General features: G+C 41.6%; 1 protein-coding gene across 3 annotated transcripts in view; it reads right to left on the bottom strand.

Moving 5' to 3' along the window:
* Nucleotides 1–12,373, bottom strand: part of tsnare1 (t-SNARE domain containing 1) — a 495,360-nt gene that overhangs the window by 364,096 nt on the left and 118,891 nt on the right. For all 3 annotated transcript variants that reach the window (XM_008115495.3, XM_003223925.3, XM_062979952.1), the window contains exon 3: nucleotides 10,836–10,962. In XM_008115495.3, the coding sequence (XP_008113702.2) occupies nucleotides 10,836–10,920 (85 nt within the window). In that variant the 5' untranslated portion in view covers nucleotides 10,921–10,962. The remainder of the gene's footprint in view (nucleotides 1–10,835; nucleotides 10,963–12,373) is intronic.

The raw sequence follows: 12,373 nt of genomic DNA, 5'->3' as shown, positions 1-12,373 counted from the left end.
GCTCTGGTGTTCTGTTCAGCGAGTATGCTTCCAAACAAAAACTTTGCTAGGTCTTACTTTCGGGGAAGGCCTTATATTTAGCAATTCTGCAAAACCTCTAATAGATCTTATTTTCAGGGGATGTCTTATTTTTGGGGAAACAGGGTAGACAAAGACAGATTAACAGATTAACAGATTAGAGAGATGATTGGCTGAAACTAACAGAATGAACCTCAACAGAGACAAATGCAAGATACTCCACTTAGGCAGAAGAAAGGAAATGCATACAGAATGGGAAATGCCTGGTTCGACAGCAGTACGTGTGAAAAAGATCTTGGGGTCCTCGTGGATAGGAAGGGGAACATGAGCCAACAATGTGATGCGGCAGCTAAAAAAGGCAATAGTATGTTGGCCTGCATCAATAGGAGTCTATTGCCTAGATCCAGGGAAGTCATGCTACCCATCTATTCTGCCTTGGTCAGACCACACCTGGAAACACACTTTCCAATTCTCAGCACCACAGTTGGAAAGAGATGTTAACAAGCTGGAATGTGTCCAGAGGAGGGTGACTAAAATGATCAAGAGTCTGGAGAACAAGTCCTATGAGGAGCGGCTTAAAGAGCCAGGCATGTTTAGCCTGCAGAAAAGAAGACTGAGAGGAGACATAATATCCATGTATAAATATGTGAGGGAAAGTTATAGAAAGGATGGAGCAAGCTTGTTTTCTGCTGCCCTGCAGACTGGAACGTGAAACAATGGCTTCAAACTACAGGAAAGGAGGTTCCACCTAAACATCAGGAAGAACTTCCTCACAGTGAGAAGGGCTGTTCGGCAGTGGAACTCTCTCTCTGCCTCAGACTGTGGTAGAGGCTCCTTCTTTGGAGGCTTTTAAGCAGAGGCTGGATGGCCATCTGTTGGGAGTGCTTTGAATGTGATTTCCTGCTTCTTGGCAGCGGGTTGGACTGGATGGCCCATTAGGTCTCCTCTAACTCTACTATTCTATGATTCTATGATTCTATGAAAGGCAGGGAGGGACAGTAAGCACATGGGATGACAGGCCTGAAGACAGGAAGATAAGGGAAGGAATAGTATAAAACTGTTCCCTCCACTTTCCTCTGCTTTGTCCTCATCCATCTAATAAACTCCTAAGACTACTTGGTCCCTTTCACAAGCCAGGTCTCACTTATCCCATATCTGTGCATTTCATTTTTTCTTCCTAAGTGCAGTACATACATTTTTCACTATTGAAATTCCTTTTATTAGTTTTGGCCCATCTCTCTAATGTTTTGAGGCCACTTTGAGTTCTCCCCTTTGAGGTATTAGCTATTTCTCCCAACTTGTTGTCATCTTGATAGAGTAATTCCACATTTCGTAAGACAAATTGTGAAAGAAAACCCAATTCACCTTAAGAGTATGAAATCTTGCAAGATGTATAGAGTTTTCCAAAAGAATAAAGTCTGCATAAAACAAGGCGTACATTTTAAAATATGAGTTGATTAAGTGGCCCCAACTTAATAAGAATTCAAAGAAGAAAATGCATACATTAGGTAAAACATATGAATAAATATGGACACTAGGAAGAATGTGTCAAAATGCATATGAATTTCAGTGTGGGAGAAAAAGTCTCAATATGAAACCTAGAACTGTAAGAAGTACTAAGAAAATGTGATGAAACAGAAGCAGAAAGACTTCCACAACATTACCTTGATGTGCTGTGCCTTCAAGTCGTTCTTGGCTTATGGCAATCTCCAAACCAAGCTAACATGAGGTTTTCTTGACAAGAGGTGTTAAGAAGAAGTTACCACTACTTTCCCCTGAGGCTGAGTGTATATCTGACTTGTCCAGGATCACCCAAAGGCTTCAAAGCCTGGTCCTCAGCGTCCTTCTGGAGTCCTTTTCCAACATCCCAACCATTACACTGTCTTCCTGCATGCTTAACTAATCTATCTTTAATGTACTGTAATCTCATGACATCTTTATTTAGATGCCACCATCAAAGATGTCTGGCAGCTGGTTACAGGACGTTACCAGATGAAAGGTTTAGATAGTTTCTAGAAGAGAATCATTATTGGTGGTGGCACTCCATCTATGGAATACAGGCAGTCTCCATATTATGAAAAAGATAGCTTCTGTCGGATTGTTCTTAAGTTGAATTTCTTTGTAAGTAGGAACAGATACATTTTTAAGTGTAACTCCAGCAAAAATATCTATTTAGCTTTGGATAGCACAGGCCCGGGCTGTGGCGCACGCTGGTGAGCAGCCAGCTGCAGCCAGCTGCAACAAATCACTCTGACCAAGAGGTCATGAGTTCAAGGCCAGCTCGGAGCCTGCGTTTGTCTCTGTCTTTGTTCTATGTCAAGGCATTGAATGTTTGCCTTATATATGTAATGTGATCTGCCCTGAGTCCCCTTCGGGGTGAGAAGGGCGGAATATAAATACTGCAAATAAATAAATAAATAAAATTTGTACGCAGAACACATCACGTGATGTGCAGGGCTTGACGAATCCAAGGTGGGAGGTGGAAGAAACATTAACAACCTTAGGTATGCAGATGATACCACTCTGATGACTGAAAGCGAGGAGGAGTTGAGGAGCCTTATCACCAAGGGGAAAGAAAGACGAAAGTGCAAAAGCTCTGTTGCAGTTAAACATCAAGAATATGAAGATTATGGCAACCAGACTGATTGATAACTGGCAAATAGAGGGAGAAAACATGAAGGCAGTGGCAGACTTTATATTTCTAGGTGCAAAGATCACTGCAGATACAGACTGCAGCCAGGAAATCAGAAGACGTTTCCTTCTTGGGAGAAGAACAATAGCCAATCTCGATTAAATAGTGAAAAGCAGAGACATCACACTGGCAAAAAAGGTCCGCATAGTTAAAGCAATGGTACAGTAGAGTCTCACTTATCCAAGCTAAACGGGCTGGCAGAAGCTTGGATAAGTGAATATCTTGAATAATAAGGAGGGATTAAGGAAAAGCCTATTAAACATTAAATTAGGTTATGATTTTACAAATTAAGCACCAAAACACCATGTTATACAACAAATTTGACAGAAAAAGTAGTTCAATGCGCAGTAATGCTATGTAGTGATTACTGTATTTACGAATTTAGCACCAAAATATCATGATATATTGAAAACATTAACTACAAAAATGGCTTGGATAATCCAGAAGCTTGGATAAGCGAGGCTTGGATAAGTGAGACTCTACTGTATTTCCCATAGTAGCCTATGGATGCGAAAGCTGGACCATAAGGAAGGCTGAGGGAAGGAAGATAGATGCTTTTGAACTTTGGTGCTGGAAGAAAGTCCTGAGAGTGCCTTGGACCACAATAAGATCCAACCAGTCCATCCTCCAGGAAACAATGCCCGGCTGCTCACTGGAGGGAAGGATACTAGAGGCAAAGATGAAGTATTTTGGCCACATCATGAGAAGACAGGAAAGCTTGGAAAGATCATGATGCTGGGGAAAATGGAAGGAAAAAGGAAGAGACCAAGGGCAAGATGGATGGATGGTATCCATGAAGTGACTGGCTTGGCCTTGAAGGAACTGGGGGAGGCGACAGCCAACAGGGAGCTCTGGCATCGACTAGCCCATAAAGTCACGAAGAGTAAGAAACGACTGAGTGAATGAAGAAGAAGAAGTAGAAGAAGAAGAAGAAGAAGAAGAAGAAGAAGAAGAAGAAGAAGAAGAAGAAGAGGAAGAAGAGGAAGAAGAAGCAGCAGCAACAGCATAGGGAAGAGTTAACACCCCTTTGGTTCTTGTTTTGCTATCTGTGCCTCCTGTTGAGAAGTTTGCACCTCACTTTCTGTCCCTGTGATCATTGGATTTTGGAAAATTTGGCCTCTTGTGGAAACAAGGATTGGTGATAAAGCTTCAGTTTATTTATTTCGTGTCAAAAGCATTGCACAACAAATACATTTCAAAATGATGGGGGGAAAAAGGAAATCACAAGCAACTAAATAGTTTTGGACCAAAAGCGGGCAACAGCAACCGTAGCTTTAAACAACTCCTCCTCCGTACATGAGGCAGGACATTGTGGGCAAGTATACATATGCGGAGTTGTTTGTTCTCCTCCACAGTCACACAAGGTGGAGGGTTCCTCCAGGTAGTGCCACCTTGCCAAGTTGTCTTTTGATCTGCCCACTCCACTTCTCAGTCTGTTTAGGGACTTCCAAGTTGCCCATTCCTGGTTTGCCCCTGGAGGAAGACCCTCTTGGGGGGCCATCCAGTTGGGATTTCCTGGTTTAGCTACCCAGAGGGACACCCTTGCTGTTGCTGGAGGAACATCAAGAGGAGTGGTGGTTCTCATGAAGCCCTTCCTTGATTTGAATCTGGTGGAAGGAGGGTGATAGTCATGCAGTGGGTGGCTTTCACAATGTTCAACCTTATTTCTCTCACCGTTAGCAGCAACTTCCCGTCGCACGTCAGGAGGGGCAATGCCAGCTAACTTGTAGAGTTTATCAACAGGTGTAGGTTTAAGGCATCCTGTGATGATTCTGCATGTTTCATTCAGTGCTATGTCCACCTGCTTCGCATGGGCAGACTTGTGCCAAACAGGACAGGCGTACTCAGCAGTTGAGAAAGACAAGGCCAGGGCTGATGTTCTTATTACTTGTGGGTCTGCACCCCATGCGCTGCCAGTCAGTTTCCGCAGGATGTTGTTGCGTGCAGCTACTTTGTGCTTGGTGTTCATGCAATGTTTCCTATATGTTAGTGTTCGATCGAAGGTGACACCAAGGTTTTTAGGATGGAAACAGTGTTCGAGCTCTTGGACTTCCCAAAAAGCTTCAGTAAAGACCCCTTTCCCCATGATAACAACTCTTCCAGAAATGAATTTTCCTTCTTAGGGGTAGATTGCTCTCACTTCCTGTTGTCTCACCCCTGTTCTTAACTCTCAGTCATTTGTAAGTCTGATGTTTGTAACTCAGGAACTGCTTGTACACTTCCCAGTATGTTTCATGTGATGCCCACATTGTGGCATTTCAATGCTAAGAAAAAAATCGACCTCGCATGAAGCATTTCCCAACCTTACAATGTTTCTGTGCTTTTTAGAACTCTTTGTATTGATCCCTTTTTGTGTTATTATTCTCTTAAGACACTGTTGGCTTGTATGTTTGTTCAAATAAATCTTATGGATTTCTTTGTTTGCTTGTTTGTCTTGTAAACTGCCCTGGGAACCTTCATTACAGGCATTTATATAAATAGTCACACATTCACAGCTCTAGCAGGCAATGGGGAAAGTAGGAGAACAATCTAGCCAAGGGCTTCCATTTAATAAATGCCCATCCTACCAAGAAGCAGGATTTAACATCAATGGTTCCAGGTGGCTTCTAAGCTAGAAAAGTAGTCAACTCTCCCCAGATTTCTGTTTGAACTTTTAAAGAGTTATCCAAGGTATCGAGGCTGTTTTGGGCATGGGGCTCACCCTCTTGGAGAGCTCCTTTACAGTCTTGACTACAAATGGGAGCAAATGTATTGTTTGTTCTACTAACATGAAAGACACCAGCTGCTTGAAGACAGGGGAATTAGAGTATACAGAAGTATAACTACTGGAACATGAACTTGCAATGGGTACTATTGCAGAAATGGAGAGATGTGCAATTACAAAGATGCTCATGCTGACATGTATCCATTATTATCCATGCACAACTGCAGCATAAAAATAGCTTCATGCAATAAATTCTCTGGATCAGCAAAAAAGAAATTAACCCCATCACTTTTATGATGGTCTTCCATATATTTAGAGATGGCTACTATATTGCCTCTCAGTCTAGTCTTATTTTCCTTGATGGCAAAGTGTGACATGTCCAATTATAGATTTCTTATGGTGGCTACAAATGGATCCTACTCTATGGTGCTAGGGCTGAACGAGAGGCTCTTAGGGATCCTTCCACCTCTCTGATTCTCTTACAATGGTTTCAGCCCAATCAACCATGTGCTCTGCATCAAAAATTGCCAATGAATTATCTCCAACGCACACACAGTCTGACAAAATGTGAAGATTATTAGCCAGCCGTTTGTGTGCGCAAGACGGTGGGAGTCGCCAGTAAATGCAAGCTGCTGATTCACCCATCTCACGAGAAAATGAACTTCTAAATGTGCCATATTTGGAGAACATGGTAATCAAAGAGCACTACCATGCCCACACATACAAATGCATGCAGAAATGGGATATCGACTCATGGCAGCTCAAATATGTAGGGTGGATTTCTCTTTGTTTCTGTACATTTCCAATGTTTGGGTGGTGCCATTGCTTATAACCAAAGCAGTGTCATCTTTATGTGAAAGGAAGATATCAGTAGGTGTGCGTGGTGATCAGGATACCACTTGGTGACATCCCATTTGGATTACTGTAATAAGCTCTAGTAGGGATGCCTTTGAAAAGTGCTTAAAAACTTCAATTAAGAACTTAATAACTTTCTCAGTTTTCTCATTGGACAGGATCATCCTGTCCAGTTCTCCACCATGAAATAACATATAACCAAAGCATCACCAACAGACAAGGCAACCATCTAATTTATGTTGAAAAGGCACCAGAAAAATAGATTCCACCACACTGTGGGGCAGTGTCTTCCACTGAGGAATGGCTCTTACCTTCAGGAAGTTTTCCCTGAAGTTTTTGTAGAATCTCTTTTCCTGCACTTTGAATCCCCTGTTCATGTCTTAGTCTCTGGTATAAGAAGATAATAAACTTGATCCATTTTCAACAGGTCATCCATTCAAATACTGAAACATGGTTATCCCCCTTTAAGAAACAATTGAAAACTTGGATATTTATGTTGGCCTTTGGAGAGACAGCCATTGGATGACCAGCCTCATTATAATTCTATTCTGAATTTTACTAGGTCCCTCTTATCTGGGTATTTTAATCTAATGATTCTATTTTTATATTGCTGCTGCTGTCGCCCCACCTATGAAGTTTGACTGAATTATATTGGTGGTTGTTTGATATTATTACTGTTGTATTAACTTTTGTTTTTAACTTTTGTTTTATTACCTTATTGTGTTTTAACCTTTGTATATTGTGCTAATGTATTTCTGTTGTTACTTTTGTAACAATGTGAGCTGCCCCGAGTCCCCGCAGGGAGATGGTGGTGGGGTATAAATAATAATAATAATAATAATAATAATAATAATAATAATAATAATAATAATAATAATAATTATTATTATTATTATTATTATTATTATTATTATTATTATTATCAGCCTCTGACTTCACCTCCTCTTTTCAAGTTAAACATACCCAGTTTCCTAAGACACTACTTATAGGAATGTATAGTTTCCAGACTTAGTAAAATTTTGGTCACCTTCTCTGGACATGCTCTAACTTGTGTTATTTAAGGCTTTCATGGCCGGAATCATTGGGTTGTTGTGTGTTTTTCGGGCTGTATGGCCATGTTCCAGAAGCATTCTCTCCTGACGTTTCCCCCACATCTATGGCAGGCATCCTCAGAGGTTGTGAGGTATGGAACATGGCCATACAGCCCAAAAAGCACACAACAACCATGTTCTAACTTGTTCATATCCTTCTTGACATGTGGTGCCACTACCGGACATAATATTCCAAGTCCAGTTCTTTTGCATGGCTCTCTTACTTATGGACAACTTCTGATATCACTACATAGACCAAAGGTATAAGACGCAAGGAGGAAGGGTGAAGGTGGGAAGAAGAGGAAAAACAGTGGAATTTGAAGGAGACGAATTCCTCTGTATATCTAAATGCAATGAAACAACGGTTCAGACATAAATACCAGAACTCTGTATCTCAGATATCCCTTGGGAGTACTTTGACAAACTTTCACTGCCTTTCCCTTTTCTGCGTGTCACGGACCCCAAAAAAGACATTCCCTCAACCAGCAACTGCCACTAACAACAACATTAACATGGAACTATATTAGGGACACAAAGCTATCAGCAAAGCAAGCACAAATATTTAGCATCAGGGATGCTAGGGGAAACTCTAAGAGAAAAGAAAATCACTATACTAGCAGAAGAAGGCTATAATCAGTGTAAGAGCTTAGTAGAAAGATTGTTTTTTGGATACAGATAAATGTGAGGGCTGAAGCTATTTCTGCCTGGCGGGGAATGGAGTGGCTTTATTGCAATTCTCACAGCAGCAGAGTATTCTCCCTCAAAACCCTAAAAATTGACAGCTTTCAAGCTACAATGGACTAGGGTGTCATTATCATGCTGTTCCCATAAAATAGAGTAAATTAAGATGATAGAATTTTAGCAAGCTGACTTGGAGGGGGAGGAGAGAGATGTAAATTCAAAACAAATGCTGGAACATCAAGGCTTTCTTGGGGAGCAGAGGAACAGACAAACAATATATTTTGAACAACTGTATTCATCTACCTGCCCGAGTTCAAAGTCTGTGAACATGTATAGGCAAACATCCAGGTCAACTAAACATTGCAGAAAAAACCAAAACATTGGAAACTTTTAGGGACTATCTCAAAGTTTCTTCTGACATGCACTCAAGATTTTTTTTTTCTTTCCTGAGTCAACGCCTTTTCTTCAGATTTCTATTTTTTGGGGAGGGGAGCAAAATAGTAGATCAAAGCTTTTAAACATGAATAAGCTACGAGAAAATGTTATCCATCTATCTCCTTTTTTTCTATTTTTCATTTCATACATCCTCAGTAAGGAATTCCAAAGCCAACTGCTGTTTACCTTGCCTGTTTTAAGAAGGCACACTTGGCTTGAAGTTGTTGAAGGCTTTCAAGGCTGTATGGCCATGTTCCAGAAGCATTCTCTCCTGATGTTTCACCCACATCTATGGCAGGCATCCTCAGAGGTTGTGAGGTATATTGGAAAAAACTCCTAGACAGACAAAGGGGGTCTGGGCAAGCACAATAAGGGGCTTTCTTATTGAAATTTGGTTGGAATTCATGACTGAGTCCTTTCCATCAGTCAAATTATGAAGATGTCATCCATATATCTCAGATACAGGAGATATTTCTAGGTGTATGTATTGAGGAAATGTTGTTTGAGGTCATCCATGAAGATGTTGGCATAGTATGGTGCCACATATGTGCCTATGGCATTACTGCTAACTCAAAGTTAAATCTTATATTCAAAAATGAAGTTGTTGGATATGAGAACCAAGCAGCAGACCTTTGTGGTTAGGTCTGCTATGGTCTTATCTGTAATTATGTTCCTGACAGTTTGTAGTCAATGCTTCATTGGATGTTAGTATGCAGGGATTCCACATCCATATCTGCTAAGTTGGTTTTCCTTGGGAGATTGTGGATGGACTATAATTCTGCAGGAAGTTGGCAATGTCCGTCACATGCCTAGGCGTGTTGGAGGCACATAGTCTAAAGATACTGTCCATATATCCAGAGGCACTGACTTTGACTGTTCTAGCCCGAGTGATAGGCCATCCAGATCACCCTGTTTATCTCAGGATGAGATACTTTTCTCCCACACAGTCGTGTGGGATTTCTGCACAAACTGATCCTGCTCACATAGTCGTCATCTTGCTGATGAAGATCATGTTCAAAGGCAGGAGATTTGCTTTCCAAATTAGCCCCCGTGACTTAGCTGACTGACATTTTCCGTCACCAGCAATGACAGCTTGGGAACCTACCCAACGCGTGCATATGTCACTTCAAAGCAACATGCCTGGAAAATGGAGAAAACCAGAGATACTGAGCTGATGAAAGCTAAAAGTCAATGCCAAAGATGATGATGCTAAATGCAGATGGCCCAGAGCCCCACAACAATGACTGTCAATAGGCTCATGTTTTGTAGGCACCCAATGACTCCTGCAATAACTATGGGGTAAATTCAATTTGAAATTATTCACCATCACTATCAAATCAGTCCCATGGATTAATAAACTTGAGGTCATTTTTGACGCACTCTCTTTGGCTTTATGTTAATGTTAAGGTATTTGCCAGTTCCTCTACTTTTTTCCCTGTACTCTAGAAAACATTTCGTAATATATGTGAATTTTATATGTTGGTATTATGAACACACACATGTTACTCATTGAATTCCTCAAATACTTTACCCAAGCAGATGTCTCCACATCCACTCATGGCAAAATTGGATCCTTAGTGATAGCTGAGAGCTGATGTGGTGCCATGGTTCAATTGTTGGATGAAGTCTTCGGGGTACTAGGTTTTGAAACCCTGTTCAGCCATGGAAACCCTGGACAAGTCACATTCTTTCAGTGTCAGAAAAAGACAATAACAATCCTCCTCTGAAGAAATCTTGGCAAGAAAACTCAATCATTAGATCTAATGTGGTGTAGTGATTCAAGGGCATGGGACCAGGGCTCAAATCCCTACTAAGCCATGGAACTCAATGGGTGACTATAGAAGAGCCACATCGTCTCAGCCTCAGAAAATGGCAATGGCAAACCCTTTCTAAATAAATCTTGCAAAAAAAAAAACCTATGATATTGTAACCATAAACTGTGCTCAACATGAAGGTATAAAGCAACAGCAATAATATAAATACAAAAAAATATATATGTAGGAGTCAAAGGTCACATGAAGAGCTGCATGGGGCAAGAAACTGACCCCCCCCCCCCCACTTCTCTGCAGTGGCCTACCCCATTTCTAATATCAGTTCTGCTCACCTTTTGCCAAGTAGTTTTTAAAAGAAAAAGGAGGAAATGAAAGATGTTCAAATACAGCATCCAAGTCTGCTCTTCAAAGAAAAGCTCTACCGTTCCAATAGCTTGGAGGAAGCCTGTCCTCATAGCTAATGCAGACTTTTGAATTTTGGAATATGCACTTCAATGATGGGGGTTATCATATCTATTAAGACAGAGGTCATGGCCACAGAGAAGAAAAAGATTGAAAATGAGCTTGGAAAAGGAATCAACCAATACCTAAAGGTTGGTATCCTTGTCTTGAAGGTCCCCCGAAGGCATTTCGGCTTCCAAACCCACTTCCATCAATGGAACCGTAGGACATCTTCGTCCAAGACTGCTCTGGGGGTGGATTTCCTTTTTCAAGCTGGAAGAAGAAAAAAGTGACAAAATTAGAAACACGGCTCACTTAAAACCAAGAAGAGAAATTAGAAATCAGTGAAAGAAGGGAAGAAAAACGAGGCCATACTCTAAGCAAAGCATGGTCTGACTCACAGTTGTGGGTCTCTCTTTTATAAAGATATCCTACTACAGCCTCCTCAGATGGGAAAAACTACCTGTTGTACACTTCTACTTCACTTGCATCACGGAGCCCACAGTTCCCATCCTAAGACGTTGATCTACTTCCAGAGGGGCTTCGTGCCACAAACTGAGAAGACCTGGCCCTTGAGCACTCTAGCTGGAGGTCAGCTGTGTCCAGTAGTGCTGTGGAATTTGAAGAGGCACAAATGGAGGGTGAAAGGGAGAAATGGGCCAAGAGGAAGGAGCATCAAGCCAACCCTGACTGGGACCGCCTTCCTCCTGGAAACAGATGTCCTCATTACGGAAGAAGATGCAGGTCATGAATAGGGCTCTACAGTCACTTATGTATCCACTGCCAAGACACTGCACTTGGAAGGCCATCATACTTGGACAAAAAGGGATCACCTAAGTAAGTGAGTGAGTGAGTGTATAAGAAACAACGGGGTTCTCCACACCCCACACCAGGCCCCACCAGATTCGTCATGATGCGTGGAGAATATCAGCCTTTATGTGATGAGGCCCTAATGGCAGAGCCCAGCAAATTTCATGTTGTTTACTTTATGGGCCAGGCTGTGGCGCAGCTGGCTAGTAACCAGCTGCAATAAATCACTACTGACCGAGAGGTCATGAGTTCGAAGCCCGGGTCGGGTTAAGCCCCCGACCATTAAATACCCCGGCTTGCTGTTGACCTATGCAGCCCTGAAAGACAGTTGCATCTGTCAATTAGGGAAATTTAGGTACGCTTTATACGGGAGGCTAATTTAACTAATTTACAACATCATAAAACTGCCAGCGAAACACGAGGAAAGGAATGAGAAAGTACAGCCACTAGTGGACGGTGAAGCAACAGCTCCCCCTGTGGCCGGAATCGTGAAGCTGGAAAAAAAATGTTTAAATGCCTCTGTGTCTGTCTATATATGTTGTTTGCCTGTTGGCACTGAATGTTTGCCATATATGTGTTCATTGTAATCCGCCCTGAGTCCCCTTTGGGGTGAGAAGGGCGGAATATAAATACTGTAAATAATAATAATAAATAACATCCCTAAATCCCCCAACCAACCTCCAATGCCTATGCATTCATTCTTCTTGTTCTCTGCTTGCTTTTTCCACTGTAAAGGAATAACATAAATTGATCCAGAACTCATTTCTATCCTGAGACCATTGCTGTATGCTATGAACAAGTGTATATGGAAGTCTGAAACTCAAGTGGAAATTTCTGCAATGGTTAACAAGGAAAATAAGTCTTGGCTTGTGAG

Source organism: Anolis carolinensis, chromosome 4 (assembly GCF_035594765.1).
Source record: "Anolis carolinensis isolate JA03-04 chromosome 4, rAnoCar3.1.pri, whole genome shotgun sequence".
Taxonomy (NCBI): domain Eukaryota; kingdom Metazoa; phylum Chordata; class Lepidosauria; order Squamata; family Dactyloidae; genus Anolis; species Anolis carolinensis.
This window is presented reverse-complemented; position numbering and strand designations above follow the sequence as displayed.